At 44.0% G+C, this 23,329-nt stretch overlaps 1 protein-coding gene and 1 pseudogene across 3 annotated transcripts in view; both read right to left on the bottom strand.

The window, feature by feature from the left end:
* Window positions 1-1,542: 1,542 nt before the first annotated feature.
* The window catches only part of Dhx57 (DExH-box helicase 57), a 51,896-nt gene continuing 30,109 nt past the window's right edge, over window positions 1,543-23,329 (bottom strand). For all 3 annotated transcript variants that reach the window (XM_048416153.3, XM_048416152.3, XM_048416156.3), the window contains exons 14-24: window positions 20,824-20,920; window positions 20,095-20,268; window positions 19,177-19,377; window positions 16,841-17,117; window positions 15,554-15,649; window positions 15,385-15,468; window positions 13,116-13,250; window positions 12,043-12,117; window positions 9,128-9,262; window positions 5,171-5,371; window positions 1,543-2,197 (exon numbers count right to left, since the gene is read on the bottom strand). In XM_048416153.3, coding sequence (XP_048272110.3) covers window positions 2,054-2,197; window positions 5,171-5,371; window positions 9,128-9,262; window positions 12,043-12,117; window positions 13,116-13,250; window positions 15,385-15,468; window positions 15,554-15,649; window positions 16,841-17,117; window positions 19,177-19,377; window positions 20,095-20,268; window positions 20,824-20,920 — 1,619 coding nt within the window. In that variant the 3' untranslated portion in view covers window positions 1,543-2,053. The remainder of the gene's footprint in view (window positions 2,198-5,170; window positions 5,372-9,127; window positions 9,263-12,042; window positions 12,118-13,115; window positions 13,251-15,384; window positions 15,469-15,553; window positions 15,650-16,840; window positions 17,118-19,176; window positions 19,378-20,094; window positions 20,269-20,823; window positions 20,921-23,329) is intronic.
* On the bottom strand, window positions 20,927-22,858 carry LOC125388190 (farnesyl pyrophosphate synthase pseudogene; annotated as a pseudogene).

The raw sequence follows: 23,329 nt of genomic DNA, 5'->3' as shown, positions 1-23,329 counted from the left end.
CAGAAAATTAGGAAACAACCTTCCTCAAGACCCAGTAATACCACTTTTGGGTATATATCCAAAGGATGCTCAATTATGCCACAAGGACACGGGCTCAACTATGTTCATAGCAGCTTTGTTTGTCATAACCAGAACCTGGAAACAACCTAAATGCCCCTCAACCGAAGAATGGATAAGAAAAATGTGGTACATTTACACAATGGAGTACTACACAGCAGAAAAAAATAACGACAGCTTGAATTTTGCAGGAGAATGAATGGTGCTAGAAAACATCATTTTGAGTGAGGTAACCCAGACATAGAAAGACAATTATCACATGTACTCACTCCTAGGTGGTTTTAAACATAAAGCAAAGAAAGCCAGCCTACAAACCTCAATCCCAGAGAACTTAGACAACAATGAGGACACCAAGAGAGACTTACATAGATCTAATCTACACGGGAAGTAGAAAGTATAAAAAGATAAGATCTCCTGAGTAAATTGGGAGCATGGGGATGTTTGGAAAGGATTGAAGGTGGGAGGGGAGCAGAGAAAATTGTAGAGCTCAATAAATATCAATAAAAAAAAGTTTATTTATTTTGGTGTTTTGTCTGCATAGTGTCTGTGTACCTTGTGCATATGGTGCCCTCAGGAGCCAGAGAGAGCATCGGACCCCCTGGAACTGCTATTCAGGTGCTAGGAGTTGAACTCAGGTCCTCTGGAAGAGCAGCCATTGCTTTAACCATCGAGCCCTCTCTCCAACCCAGGAGATTTTCTTTTCTTTTCTTTTGTGTGTGTGTGGGGTCAAGACAAGGTTTCTCTGTGTACTCCTGGCTGTACTGAAACTCATTTTGTAGACCAGGCTAGCCTTGAACACAAGCCTGCCTCTGCCTCCTGGGTGCTGGGATTAAAGGTGTGCACCACCACTGTCCAGCTGGAGTAAAGATTCTTAAATGTAAGTTAGAGAATGAAAACAGGGTTGTTCTGCTTTTAAAAGGGGCGTTGTGGAGGAGACCAGCTTGCATTTTAATACCCTCACAGAGCTAAGTAACTTGCTTTTCTGTTTCTCTCTCTCTCTCTCTCTCTCTCTCTCTCTCTCTCTCTCTCTCTCTCGAGACAGGGTTTCTCTGTAACTTTGTAACTTTGGAGCCTGTCCTGGAACTCGCTCTGTAGACCAGGCTGGCCTCGAACTCACAGAGATCCACCTGCCTCTGCCTCCCAAGTGCTGGGATTAAAGGTGTGCGCCACCACTGCCTGGCTTTTTTCTCCTTCTTTAAAAAATTTTATTTTATTTCTATGTGCATTGGTGTTTTATCCGCATGTGTGTCTGTGTGAGGGTGTCAGATCCCCGGAACTGGAGTCACAGACAGGTGTGAGCTGCCATGTGGGTGCTGGGAATTGAACCCAATCCTTCTGGCAGAGTAGCCAGTGCTCTTAACCACTGAGCCATTTCTTCAGCCTGATTTTTCTCTTTTGAAGACAGGATTTTACTTCTTTTTAAAAAGCTGATCTTTTATGAATAAGAATACAATGCATTGCCAATAAGTTTGCTCCACAGCCAAGTCTAGAATGAAGTCTTTATTTTCCTGACGCACATGATTTTCTTCCTCTCATTTGAGCTCTCTCGGTTAAGCCTTTATTACCATGGGGGAAAACCAAACCAGACATTTCTCCTCATGCCCAATAAAAAACAGGAGAAAAGGATTATCAATCATGTATAGACAAAGCATAATAAAAAGTAGGAGAAGAATACATAGTAAGACGGAAACTTGTATTAAACACTCACTTGTGAGTTATGAGGTGAATTTCATTCAGTCTGGTGCAGTCACAAAGAGGCAAGCTGGGTTTAGACTGTCTTACCACTGACACTCCAAATTGTGCCGGGAGTGTCCCCACGCCTTCAGAAACACGAGTGTGGAAATATCTCCTGGGTGTGGAGCCTGGCTGGCTCGCACTCAGGCCGCGTGTCCCCACCTCCCCAGGGCCAGCCCCAGGGCTTCAGTCGGAGGTAGAAGTGCTGCTGTGGCTTGCAGGGGAGCAGGGGTGGTGATGAGCAGGCGCCCCAGGCTCGGGGTTACTGTGTGGTGACAAGCTTCACGATCATGCTGATAATCCGAGAACCTCGAGGACACGTACACAGGTCTGTGCTTGGGTTTTTAATTTTATCCTGGAGGAGCTGGTCAAGTTCACAGCGAAGTTCCTTTACCAGTTCAGCTATCTACAATGAAAACGCAGTGTTAGCTGTGCTGGGAGAAAAGGGGAAGGCTTTCACAGAGAAATATCCAATCATGAGTATCATTCTGCAGTATACTAATGAGGCCATTATAAACATATCTATTTATTATTAATTTATCTCGATCTCATCTATTTATTATTTGTTTAAAGATAAGCTCTTGCTTTGTAGTCGGGCTGGCCTGGAGCTTTTACCCTCTCACCCCAGCCTGTGAGTGCCATGGTACACTTGCTGACCTGTGTCTGTGCATGCATGTGCACATACATGTGGGTGTGTGCATGGGAATCTGAATTCAGGGCCTCATGCTCACACAGAAAGTACTTTACTGCCGGGCGGTGGTGGCACACACGTCTAATCCCAGCACTCGGGAGGTAGAGGCCGGTGGATCTTTGTGAGTTCGAGGCCAGCCTGGTCTACAAGAGCTACTTCCAGGACAGGCACCAAAGCTACAGAGAAACCCTGTCTCAAAAAACCAAAAAAAAAAAAAAACCAAAAAAAAAAAAAAAAAGGAAAAGAAAAGAAAAAAGAAAGTACTTTACTGATGTGCCACCTCTAACCCTTGTTGGGTTTTTGAGACAGTCTGAGCTACACTGTAGCCTCGAACTCACAAATCTTTCCAACTCATCCTCCAAAATGCTGGGATTCTAGGTGTGAGCCCTATGTTCAGTCGAAGCTTTTTTTAAATTTTATTTTATGTGCACTGGTGTTTTGTCTGCATGGATGTCTGTGTGAGAGTATTGGATCCCTGGAACTGGAGTCACAGACAGCTGTGAGCTCCCATGTGGGTGCTGAGAATTGAATCTGGGCCCTCTGGAAGAGAGGACAGTGCTCTTAACCACTGAGCCATATCTCCAGTCCCAGTAGGAGTTTTTTAAAAACCATGTTTTATTTGTGTGTTTGTGTGTGCATTTGGGCCACAGCATGCACGTGATGGTCAGGATGACCTGCAGAAGGCCATTTCCTCCTCCTCATAAGTGGGTTCTGAGGGCTAACTACAGCTCTCAGGTTTAGCTGCAAGCACCCCTACCTGCTAAGACACCTCACCAGTCTTTTTCTGCCTTTTTTCCCCTTTTGAATAAGATTTTATTATTTTTTTAAAGATTTCTTTATTTATTATGTATACAACATTCTGTCTCCATGTATACCTACACACCAGAAGAAGGCACCAGATCTCATTACAGATGGCTGTGAGCCACCATGTGGTTGCTGGGAATTGAACTCAGGACCTTTAGAAGAGCAGGCAATGCTCTTAACCACTGAGCCATCTCTCCAGCCCCTTGAATAAGATTTTATATAGCTAGCTCAGGCTAGCCTCATACTTATAAAGCTGAGGTTGGTCAAGAGTTCCTGTTACTTCTTATTCTGGGATTACAGGTATTACCATCATGCAAGGGTTTTTTTGTTTGTTTGTTTGTTTTGTTTTGCTTTAGCTAGGTTCTCACTATGTGGTCTCACGATGTATCCCAGGACAGCCACACTGAACTCACAATGAACCACTCACCTCAGTGTGCAAATGCTAGGACTAGGAACACACACCACTGCCATACCTTAGGAGGGAGGCTTTACTAGGGTTGAGAAGGCTGCAGATTTGTCTCCTCTCTGGGATGGCATGGTGTACAGATGTTGAGCCAGGATCTAGGGCAGTCATCTTGCTCACACAAGCTAAGAGGGCCTTTATTGTCATTGAGCTGCTGCACCAAACCAGCCTTGCCTGGCCCCTTGATTTATGATAGCCACTAGTCACATACGGTTATTTAAATAAGCGTATCAACTGTGCCTGGTTCAAACTGAGATGTGCCAATAGTGTAAGTACACACCTGTCTTTAAAGACTTAATATGAAAAGAGAATATAAAGTAACTCAGTAGCTTTTTATATTGATTACATGTTGAAATTAAAACATCCTGGGTATATTAGTTTAAATAAACTACATTAAGATTAATTTCACCCATTTTTTCCACTTTTTTTTGATAGTACTGGGGTATTATATACAAAGCCTTATACATGCTTACTGCATGCTCTACCACTGAGGTATATTCTCAGGTTTTTTTTTTTTTTTTTTAAGATAAGGTTTTACTATGCTGCCCAGGCTAGTTTTAAGTACCTGGCTCAACTGATCCTCTTGCTTCAGTTTCCTAGGTGACTGGGACTATCACTATACATAGTTCCTTTCATTTGAATTAATTCTTTAAAGATTTATTTATTATGTACATAATGTTTGTCTGCGTGTATGTTTACAGGTCAGAAGAAGGTACCAGATCTCATTATAGATGGTTGTGAGCCACAATGTGGTTGCTGGGAATTGAACTCAGGACCTCTGAAAGAATAGACAGTGTTATTAACCTCTGAGCCATCTCTCCAGCCCCTCATTTTAATTAATTAATTGATTAATTAATCAATCAATTAGTTATTGCTTTATTTTTGTGGTTCTGGAGATTAAACCCAGGTCCTACCAATGAGCTATAGCCTGACCACATTTTTCTTTCATGGTAATGGAAAGATTAGGATGATTTTTTTTTAAAAATTGATTACAAGTGCTCTGTTTAACAGTCTTTGATTGTGACTGTATGTAGTATGCTTGGGTGATCAGGGTGATTTTTACTTTTTTTTGCTTAGTTGTATGACATTACAGAAGTCCCAACACCCTTTCTCTATAGATTCTGCTTGTTTTGTTTGTTTGTTTTTGAAGCAAGGTTTTGCTCTGTCACTCTGGTTGTCCCCAAACTCACAGTAATCCTCCTGCCTCAGCCTCCCAAATAATGGAGACTCTGACCTTAAACCTTTCCATCAATTCTAACCCATTTGGGCATCCCTGCCCCAGGTGCTTCCTGGCACTATTACTAGGGTCCTTCTCTGCTTCATGTGGTTTGGCCCTTGCCGTCCATTGGTTCCGTTGTGCATTTCACATCATCAATGCTCTTCAGGACCTGAGCCTTTAAACAGATCAGCTATTCCTTTACCTGATGGGAAGCAGCTACAAACCGGATCCACCCATCATCCAGGGAGACCACGAATGCTCCCCTCTGAAGCTGCACGTTCACTTGGCCTCCTCCAAACAAGACCAGGGGGTACACAGACACCATGCTGCAGTCTCGGATGAACACTCGGCTAGTTTTGATTTTCTCATGGTACAATAGGTAGGGGCTGTCGAAGTGTCTGACCTGTAACATAAAACCTCAGATGACAACGATTCCCACCAGTCCTGTGGATTTCAAAGCTGCCAAGAAGGGCTCCCAATTACTTTTTCTTTGAGCTTCATGCTTTTTTGTGTGACTACCTACTGGATTATCCATTCAGATATCTAATCAGCATCGAACACTGTCGAGTATCTCACTGTTAAGAGGGATGTGTAGCTCAGTGATAGAGCACTTGCCTAGCACGCATAAGGCCCAGGTTCCTACCATACAGAGAAAACAAACAACAGTAAATAACATTTTGGTAGTGTCCAAACAAAGTTTTTAAAAAGATGTTTTTGTTTGTGTGGACAGGTGTGTGCATGCATGTGCCACAGCACACATGTAAAGGTCAGAGGACAACTTGCAGGATCCAGTTCTCTTCTTCTCCTTTCAAGGTCCCAGGGTCAGAACTCAGGTTGTCAGGTTTGGCATAAAACACCTTTATTTACTTACTTACTTATTTATTATGTATACAGTGTTTTGCCTACATGTATGTCTGCACACCAGACATACCAGAAGAGGGCACCAGATCTCATTAGAGATGGCTGTGAGCCACCATGCGGTTGCTGGGAATTGAATTCAGGACCTCTGGAAGAGCAGCCAGTGCTCTTAACCTCTGCACCATCTCTCCGACCGGCATCAAACACATTTATCTGCTGAGTCATCTTACTAGCACCCAATTTTTTTTAACTGAACACTAGGTAAAATTGCACATATTTAATGGGGCCTTTTGTGATGTTATGATACATTTATACATGATATAATGCTTAAAATAGTTGTTCATATTTATTCATTTTATTTTCTGTGTGTTTTGCTTGTATGTATGTGTATCTAGGGAGGTCAGAAGAGGACACTAGATCCCTTGGAACTGGAGCTATGGACAGTTGGAACTATCACGTAGATGTTGGGAATTGAACCTGGGTCCTCTGCAAGCTAACATCTAAAAGAATCCTTGGTTCTTTCTCCCTACAGCTCCTCATCTCCACTTGTCCCCACATGTGAGGTTCTTTCTCCAGTTCCATCTGGATCAAGTCCTGACAGCCGTGTTTCTGGTGCAGATAAGGTGACACTCTTGCTCTCACCACAGCTCCAGCCACCTCACTGGGAACCACGGCCTTCCACGGGGACCACTGCGGCTTCCTTTGTGCTCACACTGTTGCTACCTCCTTCCACGGCAGCCACAGGGATCGCTCCCATAGTTCCCCAAAGGCTAAAAGTCTAAATTTCCTTCCATGGCCAGAGTCTGTTCCTTACACCTCCTGGCACTCTGACTTGACCAGGCACCCCCTGAACTCTGCTGTCTGCTGCCTTCCTGCACATCCTGATACATCCCGAATACACTCTTACCCAATGGTCTCGGCACTTATTTCCTGCACTGGAATGTTCTCTCCTTAGAGATCTGTATGGCTCGCTTTTCATTCAGGACCTGATTGTTTTTGACTCGGGGTTCTTCCCAGATTGCTCTGCAGGAAAGGGCCCCTCTCTCAGTCTTGCTACCTGCTGTATCTTCTTCTCTAGGGCATCTGTCATTGGCCAGTATTGGCTTAATTCCCACCTATCTCCCTAGCTAAAACAAACTGCTTGAGGGAGGACCCTGTTCACTTCCTGTCCTTCATGGACACATAAACAGAGCCCAGCGCAGAGATCAGACTGCAGGTATTGCATGCATGTGTGAATAATTTTGTCTTCCACGTGGCTAACTGAAAAGAGGAATGACATTAAGCCAGGCCTCTGCCGTCTGAAGTCAGATGCAGTCAAGACGAGTGGATGAGCCCCTAGTCCTCAGGCTCCTCTGCGCTCAAGGAGAAACTTCCGTGGCTCACCACCATCTCCTCAATAGCAACACGGGCAGACCTCATTTCACCTCGACTCTTTGGGTTTTCTGTTTGTTTGTTTGTTTTGTTTTGTTTTGTTTTGAGACAGGGTTTCTTTGCAGCTTTGGAGCCTGTCTTGGAACTGCTCTGTAGACCAGGCTGGCCTTGAATTCACAGAGCTCCACCTGCCTCTGCCTCCCTAGTGCTAGGATTAAAGGTGTGCACCACCACCAGCTGGTATCCACCTCTACCCTTTTGTCTTGTTTGATGTCAAGACAAAGTCTCACTATGCAGCTCTGGCTGTCCTGGATCTCACTATGGAGACCAGGTCTGCTTCTGCCTCCTGAGTGCTACTCCGCCTGGCTCCTTCCTCCTCCATCTCTCCTGGAAGCTTCACTGAGCATCTCCTTTCAGCCATGTATCATGCTAGACTCTGGAAATGCAAAAAGGCATCAAACTCCTGTCTTCATGGATTTTACAATTCCAGCACAGAATAACACAGTAAGAAGAGTGAACAAATTCATACTCGCCAGCAATGGAACAGAGGAGGTAGAGGGATTTAGAGGGAAAGAGACAATAAGGAAATTCTGTTCATTTTTAGATTGAATGTAGGGCCTTGCCACAGCAGGCAGGTACTCTACACCCACAGCCAGGAAATGTTAGGGTAAGCATGAGTTTCCTGGGGAACGATATTACTACTCTGGGGACAGAAGCAGTGTGTCTTCTTACCATGACACCAGCCTGTTGGTGTAGAGGAACACTGTTCCATTGTATGCACTGCTGCAACATCCAGAATGATAGAGGAAGTGGGTTTTGAGGGCCAGGAGCCAGATGTGAAGGGTCAAGTGGGAGTCTACAGTAGACTCCATATATGAAGATTTAAGAAAAGGATCGAAGCTGGGCGGTGGTAGCGCAGGTCTTTAATCCCAGCACTTGGGAGGCAGAGGCAGGAGGATCTCTGGGAGTTCGAGGCCAGCCTGGTCTACAAGAGCTAGTTCCAGGACAGGCTCCAAAGCTATAGAGAAACTCTGTCTCGAAAAATAAAAAAAAAGAAAAGAAAAGAAAAGGAAAAAGAAAAGGATCAAGATATTCGTAAGAGTAATGCAGATGGCTGGGGAGAGTGCCAGCAGATTAGGCGGATGGGGGAAGGCGACCTGGTAACAGAGACAGGGACCAGGGACAGGAGGGGATACTTCAGGAGCAAAGAGAACATTGTTGTTTCAAGAGGAGGGAAGTTAGAAATGTCAAAACCACATGAAAAGCAAGTGTGCTGAGGACTAGGTGAAGCCCTTTAGAGTTGACATCTAGGAGGCTACTGTGATCATGGATGGGTTTAGTCTCTAGGGAAGAGGCCACAGTCTCAACAGTAGTAGCTGAAGGAAGAACAGAGCTAAAGGGTTGGCAAAAACATGCTGATGATGTAATTAGCTCATGCCTTTAAAAAAAAACAAATATATATATATATATATACACACAGAGAGAGAGAGAGAGAGAGAGAGAGAGAGAGAGAGAGAGAGAGAGGGAGAGAGGGAGAGAGGGAGAGAGGGAGAGAGAGAGAGAGAGAGGTGGGGGGTTTCTTTGTGTAACAGCCCTAGCTGTCCTGGAACTGGCTCTGAAGACCAAGCTGGCCTACAGCTTACAGAGATCCTCCTGCCTCTGTCTCCTAAGTATGGGATTAAAGGCATGAGTTACCATGCCTGGCCCATGACTTCTTAAACCAATTAAAAGAGACAATTTTCACTTGAGAGCCGGAATGGGCACTTTTGTATACAGTACAATTTTCTCAACATGGCGCTCCTTTCCAGAAACAGGTTGTCAGCTGACACAGATTCAGCCCTCTCTAATGCACATACTTCTGGGGACACTGCAGTCACAGAGCAGGGCTCATCTGCCTTAGGGACTGCATCTCTCATCCGACGGTTCTGACCTGATAGTTCACCGAGGAAGGGTGAATGTGCACGTATCCGTCGTTCTTAGTGACAAACTTCAACTCAGCTGACTTCGGCTGCAGTCTGACAACTCCAGTACTGGTCTTCTGGAACTTTCCTTCTGGGGTTTTGACCTATACAACAGTATTTTTAAAGATAGATACACATTTTCTCTGTAGGACTCATTCTTTGGCACAAACATGTCTTGTTGCTGTTGTTGATTTTTTCAAGGCACGGCCTTATTGTATAACCCGGGTTATCCTGGAATTTACTATATAGCCTTGGTTTGCCTCAAACCCACGATCTTCCTCCTGTCTCATCTCTCCAGCTCTGGTGTGTGTGTGTGTGTGTGTGTGTGTGTGCTAGGCATGCATGTCATGTGGAGGTCAGAAGACAGCTTACAGGAGTTGGTTCTCTACTCCCACCATGTAGGTCCTAGGGATCAAACTCAGAATGTGGGCTTCAAGGCAAGCACCTTTTCCCATTGACCCTGATCCATCTCTGGCCCAGGACTGCTGTATAGCTTGCTTTTTTCTTTTTCCTGAGATAGGGTTTCCCTGGCTGTCCTGGAACTCACTTTGTAGGCCAGGCCTTGAAATCATAGAGACCCACCTGCCTCTGCCTCCTAGGTGCTAGAATTAAAGGTGTGTGTCAACATCGTCTAGCTGTAGAGCTTGCTTTTTAAACTTTGTATACTGAACACATTTCTATATTTGTTCAAGATTTTCCTAAAAAGTTGTTATTAAGAGTTATATAAGTATCTGTAATTTCACCATTAAACTGTCTCACAGAGATCTACCTGCCTCTGCCTCCCAAGTGCTGGGATTAAAGGCACATGTCACTACTGCCCAGCAATTTTTTCTTTTTAAGAAAGGGTCTCTGCCCATCAAAATCCCAGCAAAATTCTTTAAAGACCTAGAAAGAATGATACTCAACTTCATTTGGAAAAGCAAAAAACCCAGGATAGCCAAAACAATCCTGGGCAAAAAAAGAACTTCTGGAGACATCATAATCCCTGACTTCAAACTATTACAGAGCTACAGTACTGAAAAAAGCCTGGTACTGGCATAAGAACAGACAGGAGGACCAATGGAACCGAACAGAAGACTCAGATATCAATGTACACATTTATAAACACCTGATCTTAGATAAAGAAGCAACAAATATCAAATGGAAAAAATTTAACAAGTGGTGCTGGCATAACTAGATATCAACATGTAGAAAAATGAAAATAGACCCATTCTATCACCATGCACAAAACTCAAATCCAAATGGATCAAAGACCTCAACATAAAGCCAGCCACACTGAACCTTATAGAAGAGAAAGTGGGAAGTACACTTGAACACATTGGCACAGGGAACCACTTCCTAAACAGAACCCCAGCAGCACAGACACTGAGAGAAACAATTAATAAATGGGACCTCCTGAAACTGAAAAGCTTCTGTAAAGCAAAGGACACAGTCAACAAGACAAAACGACAGCCTACAGAATGGGAAAAGATCTTCACTAACCCCACATCAGACAGAGGTCTGATCTCCAAAATATACAAAGAACTCAAGAAATTGGACACCAAAAGATCACATAATCCAATAAAAAAAAATGGAGTACAGACCTAAACAGAGAACTCTCAACAGAGGAATCTAAAATGGCTGAAAAACACTTAAGGAAATGTTCAACATCCTTAGTCATCAGAGAAATGCAAATCAAAACAACTCTGAGATTCCATCTAACACCTGTAAGAATGGCCAAGATCAAAAACTCTGATGACAACTTATGCTGAAGAGGTTGTGGGGAAAAGGGAACATTTCTGCAATGCTGGTGGGAATGCAAGCTGGTACAGCCCCTTTGGATGTCAGTGTGGTGATTTCTCAGAAAAGTAGGAAACAACCTTCCTCAAGACCCAGTAATACCACTTTTGGGTATATATCCAAAGGATGCTCAATTGTGCCACAAGGACACGGGCTCCGCCATGTTTATAGCAGTTTTATTTGTCATAACCAGAACCTGGAAACAACCTAAATGCCCCTTGATCGAAGAATGGATAAGAAAAATGTGGTACATTTACACAACGGAGGACTACACAGCAGAAAAAAATAACGACAGCTTGAATTTTGCAGGAAAATGGATGGAGCTAGAAAACATTATTTTGAGTGAGGTAACCCAGACACAGAAAGGCAATTATCACATGTACTCAATCATAGGTGGTTTTTAAATGTAAAACAAAGAAAGCCAGCCTACAAACCACAATCCCAGAGAACTTAGACAACAATGAGGACACTAAGAGAGACTTACATAGATCTAATCTACATGGGAAGTAGAAAGTATAAAAAGATAAGATCTCCTGAGTAAATTGGGAGCATGGGGACCTTGGGGGAGGATTGAAGCGGGGGAGGAGAGAGGCAGGGAGGGGAGCAGAGAAAAATGCAGAGCTCAATAAATATCAATAAAAAAAGAAAGGGTCTTATGTAGTCCATGTGGTCTTGAACTGTGTAGCTGAGGCTGCCTTTGAACTTCCAATCCTTGCCTCCATCTCTCATGTGCCGTGATTTCAGGTGTGCACCACACGCCTGGTACATGCTACTGTAAACTTAGATGGTCTGCTGAGTCAGTGTTCTCCTGGCTCTATCTTTATGCACATTTGCAAAACTTCTCTAATAGTTCTAGAAATAAAGCACAGTTAAGATGATATGTAAATTTTATTCTCATCAAGAGTAGTAATTTAAGGACTCACTTGGCAACAGCATTAATCATTTAATTTTTGTGTGCCATCTTTAAAATAAAGAAGTCTATTTCTTTGTATAAACTTGCATTTCTTTGTACTACTAAACGGGCACTCTTGAGCATATTTTAAGTTTATCCTTTTGTTGCTCATACAACAAGACAGAGGAAGGGTCAGGAAAAGTGTACCGTTACCTGAACCACATTTGGGTAGAGAGCAGCACACAGCACCGCAGATATCAGCTTGGGGTTCTCAGCATTTGTGTTGGCCTGCGAGAGAAACACAGCATTATCCATATGAGATGTTTTAGCAGGTAATGTGTCTGACATTATATTTCTTTCTTTCTTCTTTGTGAACCAGGGTTTTACTATGTAGCCCTGGTTGGCCCCGGACTCACAGAAATCCACTGGCTTCTGCCTCCCAAGTGCTAGGACTAGAGGTGTGCACCACCACTCCTAGTCATCGTATTTTGTTTGATGTCTACCTTAAAACAAAAAAAGTATCTACTTTTTTTTTTATCAATTATAAAATTTCTTTCTAAGCAGGCCATGTTTTAAAGAGCCCACAGTGACTCTAGATGCACACAAAGCAGTGTTCTTGACTTCTTGACGGTGTGATGAAGGGAGTCCTCGCTAGAGCCAAGGTGAAACTGAGGGCAAGCCCCCGTAGCTCCCGGAGTCTAAGTGAACTGTGTTTGTACAGGTTCAAAAAAACAAACACAGGCAGTGCTGATAAGCACCCTGGAGAGAAAGCCTGGTTTGTGAGACACTGAGACTCTCCAGCAAATACTAATTGCTTTCGGAACAAAGGAACATAAGTTCATCTGGAAGAAGTACTATTTCTTTTTCTTTCTTTCCTTTCTTTCTTTCTTTCTTTCTTTCTTTCTTTCTTTCTTTCTTTCTTTCTTAAAGATTTATTGTTTATTTATTTAATTTATAGTGTTCTGTCTGCATGTATGCCTGTAGGCCAGAAGAGGGTACCAGATCTCATTTCAGATGCCTGTGAGACACCATGTGGTTGCTGGGAATTGAACTCAGGACCTCTGGAAGAACAATCAGTGCTCTTAACCTCTGAGCCATTTCTCCAGCTCCCAAGAAGTACTATTTCTGTAATTACACAGAATGGACACATTTGTGGGCAGGGAAATCAAGAGTGGGCTAACCCCTGCTCACTGGGCTGAGTGAAGACTTGCCATGACGCCACAGGTCCTGTGTTTCAGTCGCATGCGATGGAACTGAAGTGGACCAGACAAGGACATGTGCTTTACCTCCTCTCCTGTGGCGTCCAGGACGCCGTCCCCTCCTTGGGCCCTTTTCTCAATTTCCCTTGCTCTGAGTCCCTCTTTCACAAAGCCGATGTCGGACAAGAGCTCCGTGAACTGCCGTTTGAGGCTGGCCATTTCCTGAAAGAAGGAACAAACTTTTAAACAAAGGAGCTATGACCATGTCAAAGGTGAGTGGCTCACAAAAGAGCAGCAGCAGTGATTCATAAACGGCCCATCTAACAAGACAGAGGGCTAGCCTTGTCTGCCATCTTTAAAAGGTGGCTTTTACTTACTACACACTGGCAGACAGTTACAAACAAATCCAAAGCCTTTGAAATCCCTGATGATAACTTCTTTCTTTTCTTTTCTTTTCTTTTCTTTTCTTTTCTTTTCTTTCCTTTTTGTTCTTTGAGACAGGGTTTCTCTGTGTAGCCCTGGCTGTCCTGGAACTCGCTATGTAGACCAGGCTGGCCTTGAACTCCCAGAGATCTGCCTGCCCCTGCTTCCTGAATGCTGGGTGGAATTAAAGGCCTGTGCTGCACCACTCGGCTAAATTTTTTGGTTTCTGTTTTTAAATACTTTATTTATTTGTACTTTATGTACATTGATGTTTTGCTTGCATGTGTGTCTGTGTGAAGGAGTCGGATCCCCTGGAACAAGAGTTCTAGAGAGTTGTTAGCTGTCATGTGGGTGCTGGGAATTGAACCCAGGTCCTCTGAAAGAGCAGCCAATGCTGTTAACCACTGAGTCGCCTCTCCTGATGACCATTTCTTGAATACTATATTACATTCCACACATTTTAACTGGGGTGTGGTAGGTCTGATTTTCTTGCAAATTCTTGGGATGGTCAAAACGAATGTAATTTATTTTGCTTGTGGTACTGCTTGTTGCTTTAGTTTCTCACCTTTCTGTTTACATTTCTATCCAAGTCCTGTCAGTTCCTTACCTGAGCTGGAGTGGATAATGTTTCTCTCTGTGGAACTCATGTGCAGAACTTTCCCTCTTTTCCTACTCTGTGGTCTTACTGGATCACAGGTGATGCTGGGGATGAGGATGTTATTAAGTGTTTTAGATTTAGACACAAAAAAGTACAAATGTCTTTGTCTTCTGCCTTTTGCTTAAATACAGGCTGCAAGAACCAAATGCATTGGCTCATGTTTGCCATTTCATAACTTGGAAGGCAGAGAGAGGCAAGAGGCTGTTGGACCCAGGTGTTTGGGGACAGCCTCAGCAACAAAGGAAGAGTCTACCATTTTAAAAGTGGGGGCACCAGGCGGGGGTGGCGCATGCCTCCAATCCCAGCACGCGGGAGGCAGAGGCAGGCGGATCTTTGTTCCGTGTGAGTTCGAGGCCAGCCTGGTCTACAAAGAGAGTTCCAGACATCCAGAACTGTTAAACAGAGAGATCCTGTCTCAAACAAAACAAAACAAAACAAAAAAAACAAAACAAAACAAAAAAGTGGGAGAAGGCATATATAGGTGGTGGAGGGTTTGCCTGGCATGCTGGAAACCTGAATTGGATCCACATCACAGTCTGAACAAAACAGGCCAGGTCTCTACTCTGGCAAACTTATCTGACAGAGGGGAAAGAAACAGAAGAGTATCAACAACACTGATTTTATGTCCCATTGGTCCTCCCCTTCTCCATCCTCCAGATCTTTAATAGTCCATAACTTCTTTGGCTTCCTAGACACTGTGGAATGAGGCCTAAATATTGTCACAGGGGAGGACAGAAACCCTATCTGTGACTATGCAAAAGACAACAAACTTTTCTATCTCTTCTGTGCTGACCACTGACAAACTGTATGTTCTGGTGCACAAAATACAAAATTAATCAAGAAAATCTGATTCAATATTAGTTCTTTGGTTCCACCCAAGGAGTTATGGGGTTAGGGATGGTCACAGACCCCACTGATAGTGTGCTGAGAGCTACAGTTATCTCTTGAGAACAATTCATATAATATGTATGTGTATATATCACTGGGGAGATGGACTTCTAGTAAGCGGCCACCTTCACCATGCTAATATTCTACTCTGTCTCCCACATTAAAGAAACACAGAGTTAGCAATGTGGACAACCAAGTCAGGTGAGAGTTTCATCAGTGAAAGTCTCGTATCTGTGCCATTCTGCACAGCCAAGAAAACCACGCATGCTCAGAAATAACCTTTCCACCTTGTCCAGACAGGACAAGTGGGTAGAGCTTCAAAGCCCTCTACTTACCTGCGAGCCCTACAGTGGAAATGGATGAAGGGACAGCACAGAAGCCACTCACCTGCAGAGTTCTTCCTGACAGGAAGTTCTGTCTGCAGTAATTATAGCCCGCTCTCGCACTTTCTTTTGTACTCAGCTGCCAACCCTAAAGTGTGGAGAAAATCAAGCTGAACTTACTTTGATGTTGGTGCCAAATGTGGTTACAAACCTAAGTTCTGAGATTACCTTACCTTATATGCACAGAGAAGGGCCAGATAGTCACTGTTTGCAAATGCAAATTCCAGCTTTTTCTGATTAGCCTCTTCTTTTTTATCCCAGGGAGACACCTAAGTGAGGGAGATGGATTTGCAGGACACAGTTTATCTGAGATTTCAAATGGCACTTCCCTACTGCTGAAACCCACTGCCTGGGGATAGCATCTTGCATGGCTTATTCAAGGTAAGCATGATAGTGAAGCTAATGAATGGCCTTTTCGTTCTGTGAGTTCAAAGTGAGCCCAAGATAAGCAATTATGGTTTTTTAGTACCAAATGGCAAAAGATAGTCATCAAAGACCTACTTATTTTATTTTTTGGATTTGTTTGGCTGTTTCTTTCTTTTGGTAATGATTTATTTTTATTTTACATGCATTGGTGTTTTGCCTGCATGTATCTGTGTGAAGATGTCAGATTCTCTGGAACTGGAGTTACAGACAGCTATGAGCCACCATGTGGGTGCTGGGAATTGAACCTGGGTCCTCTGGAAGAGCAGCCAGTGCTCTTAACTGCTGAGCCATATTGCTTAGACTAGCCTTGAAAACTGGTCCTAGGGCTGGAGAGATGGCTCAGCGGTTAAGAGCATTGCCTGCTCTTTCAAAGGTCCTGAGTTCAATTCCCAGCAACCACATGGTGGCTCATAACCACCTGTAATGAGGTCTGGTGCCTTCTTCTGAACTGCAGGCATACACACAGACAGACTATTGTATACATAATAACTAACTAAATAAATATTTTTTTAAAAAAAAATTAAAAGAAAGAAAAGAAATCTGGTCCTAGTGGGAAGGTTGTACAAAACCCAAAAACCACAGTGGGATGGTGATACATCTCCCTGCCTTAGTACTGGAGATGGAGCCCAGGGCCTTACACATGCTGGCAAGTGTTACACTTTAATCCTTAAAAGCCACTGACTTAAATTCTTGTAAATGGGTGAACTGTATATATAAATTATATTTCAAAAGTTACTTTTAAAAGTTGGTAAATGTGTTCATTACCTTTTGAATTTATATAGGTGTCTCTTGCTGCCTTACTGTTTTTTGATTTTTCTATAATAAGCAATAGCAAACTAAAACCACATTATTTTAATAGCTATACCTCTAATACCCAAGGGTTTTTTTGGGGTGGGGGGAATAGAGATCTTTCTAAGGAAAAATTTCACATCCCATATACAAGCAAACTTTTAGAGGGCTCACCCACCTCTGAAGCCTAAAGATTCCTTTTAGATCTGTGACATAAACTCCAATTTAGACAAATGCTCACTTACAAAAGGGGACTTAAAGGCCAAGCTTGCAGCAATGGTGAGAGCCGGGTCCAGACAGCGGAAGATAGACCCAAACAGCATCAGTTTGCCGATCCTCACGTCCACTGGCAGAGAGGCCAAGTGATAGCCCAGCGGGGTCAGCTTCTCATCTGGAGTTAAGGCTCCCAAGTCCCGTAACCGCACTTTTGAGGCACGAAGGGAGTCAATATGGGGTGGTTCAATGAGCCGCGCAAACACAGACTGGAGATTATGAGAACTGAACATTTCCAAAATTTTAATTCTGCAAAAGAAGAGAAAATCATAATTTGTAAATTTGAAATATTATAGAATGAAGCAGAGGGGCAACTTTTGTTTCTTGAGAAAGATAAATGCTTTAAAAAAAAAAAAGATTGGCTTTGATCATTTCAATTATGTGTAGGTGTGTCTGCACGTGGGCATGTGCACCTGAGTGCAGGTGCCATCAGAACCCAGGGTGTAGGCCCCCTGGGGCTGCCGTTACAAACTGTGGGGAGCTGCCTGGCATGGACGCTGGAACTGTACTAGGGTTTTCTGGAAGAGCGGCAAGTGCTCTTAAGTTACTAAGCTGTCTCTTCAGTCCCTGAGAAATGCCTTTTAAATCACACAGTACTTGTGGGTTTGGAGACAAGTAGAAGCTGCCTCCCCAGTCCGAGGACTGCAGGCGGGGTCACCGTACCCAGCACCACTGCTGCGTTAAAGAAAACACTGAAAGTCTCTGGTTCTCTAGTTTTCTTAGCAGTGAACTACAGAAACACTTCAAATTCTGAACTTACCCATATTCAAAAATTCTTTTCTATAAACTTTCAAAATGCTGTTTTCATGTAGCTGTGGGTTCAAATTATGAAGGAGAATTCACATGGTGAGGCAGTGTTAGAGGATGTGAAAGCCTGTGTACTGCCGAGGCCAAGGGAAATGGTGCAGCTGGAGGAGGCTCCTCAAAGAGACTGCAATTAGAGCTACCAGATGGCTCACAGACTGGACCTTCTCTTTTGGTTTTTGAGACAGGGTTTCTCTGTGGCTGTCTAACCTGTCCTGGAACTAGCTCTGTAGACCGGGCTGGCCTCCAACTCTGCAGATGCTCTTCCTCAGGGCATGTATTTGGCACTTAGTCTCTTCCCACCTGAGCTAGTTCACTAACATGGTGCACTGGCAGTGAGGAATGTACTGAAGTTTTGAGTAGGGAAAGGAAAGGACGGCCTATGCTGGCATACAGGATTTCCCTCTCTTCTTACTATTAAGTAGTTCAATAAACCCTTTTGTGCTACACATGCTACACTTCCCTTCCCTCATCCTTCGAGTCAATCAACTTCCAACGTTCCCTCAGATCCCTTCACTCCCTTCCATCCACACCACCACGACCTCAGTGCAGAGGAGCAGCCCCTCCCCTACTGCTCTTCATTTGTTTGGAGATGGGCTCTCACTGTATACCTGGGATTATAGGTGTGTGCCATTCTGCGTGGCTTCTTCCTTGATTTGTAACTTCCAGACTCTGGACACAGCGTTTCTACATCCTATAGCATACATCCTATGTGAAGGAGGTTACAGGGCTGGGACTGCAGCCCAGTGGCAGAGCACTTGACTAGCATGCACAACACCCTGGGCTCAATCCCAGCACTTGGAAAAAATAAAAAGAGCTTTATGCAAGTAATCTGTATCCTTTGGGAATTTTTTTCGCTCTTCAAGTTAACAACTGGATAAAAGAGCATGGATAAATTTCATTTCTTATCTATCACCATGCAATTTCTCATAAACATTGAATCGAAACTTTTTTTTTTATTTTCAGACAAGGTTTCTTTGTGTAGCCCTGGCTGCCCTGGAACTAGCTCTGTAGACCAAGCTGGTCTTGAATTCACAGAGATTCGTTTGTCTCTGCCTCCCAAGTGCTGGGAGTGAAGGTGTGCACACTGAATCTACTCAAATCCTATTTTATGACATTTGTTCATTCGCTAATTATGGTGTTGTAAATTTTGTTTACTTTTCTCTGATAACGAGGTTGTAGATTTTCCCCTGGAATAATGTGACATTAATGTATAACTGGGCAGCAATTCCCTGGCAAGTCAAGTTACTTTCCTAATTTACGAATGTATTTTTGACCTTTATGGTGGGGCCACGCTCTGCAAATGTGAGAGACTCTTACATGAGTAGAAAGTTAAAAGGAAAGGAAAGGGCCACACGTGACATGCTTTCTTTGCAAATGAATGAGCTCATCCACTCTATTCTTAGCAAAATGTCTTCCACTAGGAAAAAGAGAACATGAAACTTAAATAGAATGAGAACCATTTGGACTTGCTGGAAGCAGAGCATACAAGTCAAGATGTCACCTTAGGCACAGCTGTTCCAGTGGCACTCTTTGTATTTCTGGTAGCTGCTGCTTTAAAAGCTGATGGCTGTAGTGGTGGCTTGTGAACAAATGGAAGCAGACTCCAGATGCAACACGGCCAGCTCGACCTTTTCTCTGCAGAGCATTGGCCTGAGACACAAATGTGTCCTCTAGACTTTCCATCCCTTTGCCGGCATCGTATCTAGAAAGGAAAAACAAGACTGAGTGATTCTGTATTTATAAGTACACACATGTGTGTGAGCATGTACGCCAGAGAACAGCCTTGGCTGTAACTTTCCAGGCACCATCTTCTCTCTTGCCAAGCAGGGTAGGCCGGCCAGTCAGTGAGTTCCAGTGATCTGCCGGTTTCCCTTTCCCAACAGTGGCACCACATCTAGCCTCCTTTTGCTTTTCTTTCTTTCCCTCCCCTTTCTCCCCTCCCCTCCCCCTTCCTTCCCAAGTGTAGGTTCTGGGGATTGAACACAGTTCCTGCAAGTACTTTACTGTGCCACTTTTAAGAATGTGGTCAAGACTACCTGGCATGGACAAATAGTCCTGCTTATTACTTAAGACATCTACCTTATCCTACAGAGATACACAGAGTTCTGTGTATTCCAGGACTGTGGTATGACTAGTGCTGATTTAAATGCTACCAATGCCACCACACACATTTTATTTAATCATTTCCTTTTCGTCCAAGCACATGAGGAAAAAAAATCACATAGGAAAATGAATCCATTGCTTCTGAGGTAAAATTTCAAATTGTGTATCCTTGTTTGACTTTAACATTCATGACGTTGGCCACTGAATCCCACAGACAGTATTCCTTTAAAGGGAACCTTAGCATTAACCCTCCACAGCCCTGCCATCCTAAATGAGGTATCTGTAGTGCCTCTGTTACCTCACCAAAAGAAAATACCTCTTTTCCTTCATCTTCCCAGAATCGATGACATAAACAACATCGTCAATGGTTATGGACGTCTCGGCAATGTTGGTGGAAATTATAATCTTAGTTACGCCTGCAGGAGGCTTTACAAACACTGCCTGCTGCTCTTCACTGGATAACGACGAGTGCAGCGGATGGATAACACACCTGAGAAGACGGAAAACCACAGTGAGGGTTCTGGGGCGGGTGCCTTCCTACTGAGATTAATGTAGTGACTTCAGGACCGCAGCTTCCCTGCACTCCTTCAGGCCCAGCTCTTCTCAATGTGAGAATCCTTCTGATCTTACAAAACACTGTGCCAGCTTTGGAGAAGCTGGGGGTTAATGCAGTCCAGAGAGAGGGAGTCAGAGCGTGACAAGTCAGGGTAGTCACCGCTAAACCTCTAGGGAGTGTTTGATAGGTAGCTTTGTGAAGGCACATCCAGGGACTGGTGGAAAATTACTTTCCCTCAAAATGACAGCATCTTCCCCTTCTCTCCAGGAATCTAGCAACTGAAATTGCGTGCCAATTTGCTGAGTCACTGTGATACGTGAGGAGAAATGTCTGTCCCTGATGGAAAGGAGGGACATTCCCTGGAGCAGAGGTCTGCCCACATCCAGCTGGCACAGACAAGACAGTCTAAGGAGGGCGAGAAGCACAGGGCCCTTCTGCTCCTGTCTCTGTAAGTGGCTGCACAGTGACTATGGCTGGACGGCGGCTCACCGATGGCTGCGTCTGTTGTTGAAGAGCGCGTTAGACTGCAGCTGCTCATAAAGCATCTTGATTTCTGCCAGCCCCGGTAAAAACACAAGTATAGCACCTGGGATAGAAAAAGAGGAAACTCAGAAAATGAATAAGGATGATAGAATAGATTATAAATTGTAAACCAGTAATCTAGTAATTTTTCACTATCAGGTTTTTTTTTTTTTTTTTTTTTTTTTTTTTTTTGCTGTACAATAATTTATTGAGATCCCTCCCTCAAAGCCTTTGCAATCTCGAGGTCACTTTTTCTGCTTGTAGGTCTTCTTTGCTAGTTCCAGGAAGATGGCTGGGGGCAGGGGTGCAGAGTACGGTTCTGCGAGCTCTTGAGGCAGCTGTAACTGTCTTCCTCATACTTTGAGAACACAGTTGGCAGATCCAGCGCTTCATACAGAGCTTTCACCTGTGCCACCTCTGAGTCCTTCTGCCCGTAATTCTCCTCTAAGATCTGACGCTGTTGCTAAGTGGCTCGTAGCAGACACTGAACCACCAGCCAGCTGCATCTGTGGTCCTGGATGTCAGTGCCGACCCCAGGCACACTGGGGTCACCAAAGAGTTCAAGGTAGCCATCCTGGATCTGAAAGAACTCGCCCATCTCCAGCAGGATCTTCATGGCATTGGCATGTTCCTTCTCCCCATCAATGCCTGCCATGCACGATCAGTGCCTGACATGCAGCTGCGACAGGCAGGTAGAAAGAAGAGAAAGCTGTCTTGTGCTTGAAAATAGATATGAACCTCTTTTCAGTGTACCCACCAAGATCCACATGGCCCTGGGGTGCTGTCATGAGGTCAAGGGTCTGCCCAATCTCTGTCTGATAGGAACTCTGCAGAAAGAGCTCCAGCAGGTTCAGGTAGTAGGGCGGCTCCCTGCAGAAGAACTTCAGCAGGCAGTAGATGCAGGCTTCCAGAAGCAGAGCGTCATGCCTATGCCTGGCTTCTGGTACCAGCAGATCTGTCCGCAGCGAGTGTGAGCAGAATCTATGATGTCATCTGACACAAGAAGGAAAGCCTGGAGCAGTTCTACACACCAACCCACAGTCAGGGCCCGCTGAAGACTCTCGGCATCCTGTTTCCTTGGCTCCACTAGCTCCCGGAATGCTTGAAGCACAAACCCCGATTGTACTTGCTGCCCATGGCATTGTACTCTAGGACCTCCTTGAGCTGGGTAATGACATCGCCTGTCTCCAGGTGGCCTAGCTCATCCTCAGTCAGCAGCTTGATAATGTGGGAGAAGTGCTGGACGAAATCCTGCCTGTCTTGGTTCTTCAACATATTTCCTCAGTACCCTGGCCACTTGCATCTGTTTCTATGGTTATGAAGACCCTTTTGTTAATGAAATCCAGATATTTTAGTGAATATAATAAAAAGAAACTCTGATCTGGTTATCTAAGTTCAGACACATTCAAAGGAGAAAGTATATTAATTAGTCATGTCTTATTAATCATTGATGGCCTTTAAACTTGTCCATTAAAGAAAATAAGCAACAGTAACAGATTATACTGCATTTCTGTCCCAACAGCACTCCCCTCAACAGTTACTTTATTTTGTAGTTTTTAGAGACAGGGTATCCCTTAGTAGTTCGGGTGGTCTTGGAACCCACTCTGTAGTTCAGCTTGGCCCTAAACTCATATTGACTCTCCTGCCTCAGTCTCCCAAGTGCTGGGATTTACAGGCATGAGCTTCCATGCCTGGCTTTCTCTTGTGCTTCATTCACGGAAGAAGCTGATAACCTCCTCACTAAAGTCTCCCTCCATCTCATGTATGTAAGCCGGATGCCTAGGTCAGCTATGTAGCACCGACGTAAAACAGGGCCTCCAGAGCTCATTACCTACAGCCATGCTTACTCTCCCCATGGAACAAAGAAGGAATCTAAGTCATCACAAAAACAGAGGAAGGCCAAGCAGAGGTCTTGCAGGGATGTTTCTCACACACATTACCTCACTTGGCCTTCACAGCCATCTGAGCAAAGAAGGGCATCAGTATGAAGCATACTACTCAGTGTTTTGGCCAGGCCAGAGCTGATAAGCTGAGTGCCTCATTCATTACAAACATTCAGTTTCTGGCCCCAGATCCATACTCTTTCTATTACACGTCCCATGCTTCTCTGTACTAAAACGACACAGATTTAGAGTAGTAAAATAATCTATGTAGAGATGGGGAACTTGTCTATATTTTTTATCTACTTGATTATGATCTGTTTCTCCCTCATGGCTTGGCTACCTGTCAGGGATAGCTCTGATACTCACAAATAGATCACTGATTCTTTGTTATTTTTTGAGACATGGTCATACAATCCAGCTGGATTGGAACTGCTTTGTTGCTCTGTAGACCAGGCTGGCCTTGGACTTGCAGATCTGGCTGCCCCTGCTTCCCAAGAACTGGGAATATTCAACGTGCCTGGTGAATTTTGATAATTTTCTAAGATTTCTTTTTGGCTGGCATATTTATTTTCAGTAAATCTTTTTCTTTG

The sequence above is a fragment of the Myodes glareolus genome, chromosome 6, assembly GCF_982192425.1.
Source record: "Myodes glareolus chromosome 6, mMyoGla1.1, whole genome shotgun sequence".
NCBI lineage: Eukaryota > Metazoa > Chordata > Mammalia > Rodentia > Cricetidae > Myodes > Myodes glareolus.
The sequence above is the reverse complement of the archived record's forward strand: the minus strand, read 5'-3'. Positions and strand labels throughout refer to the sequence as shown.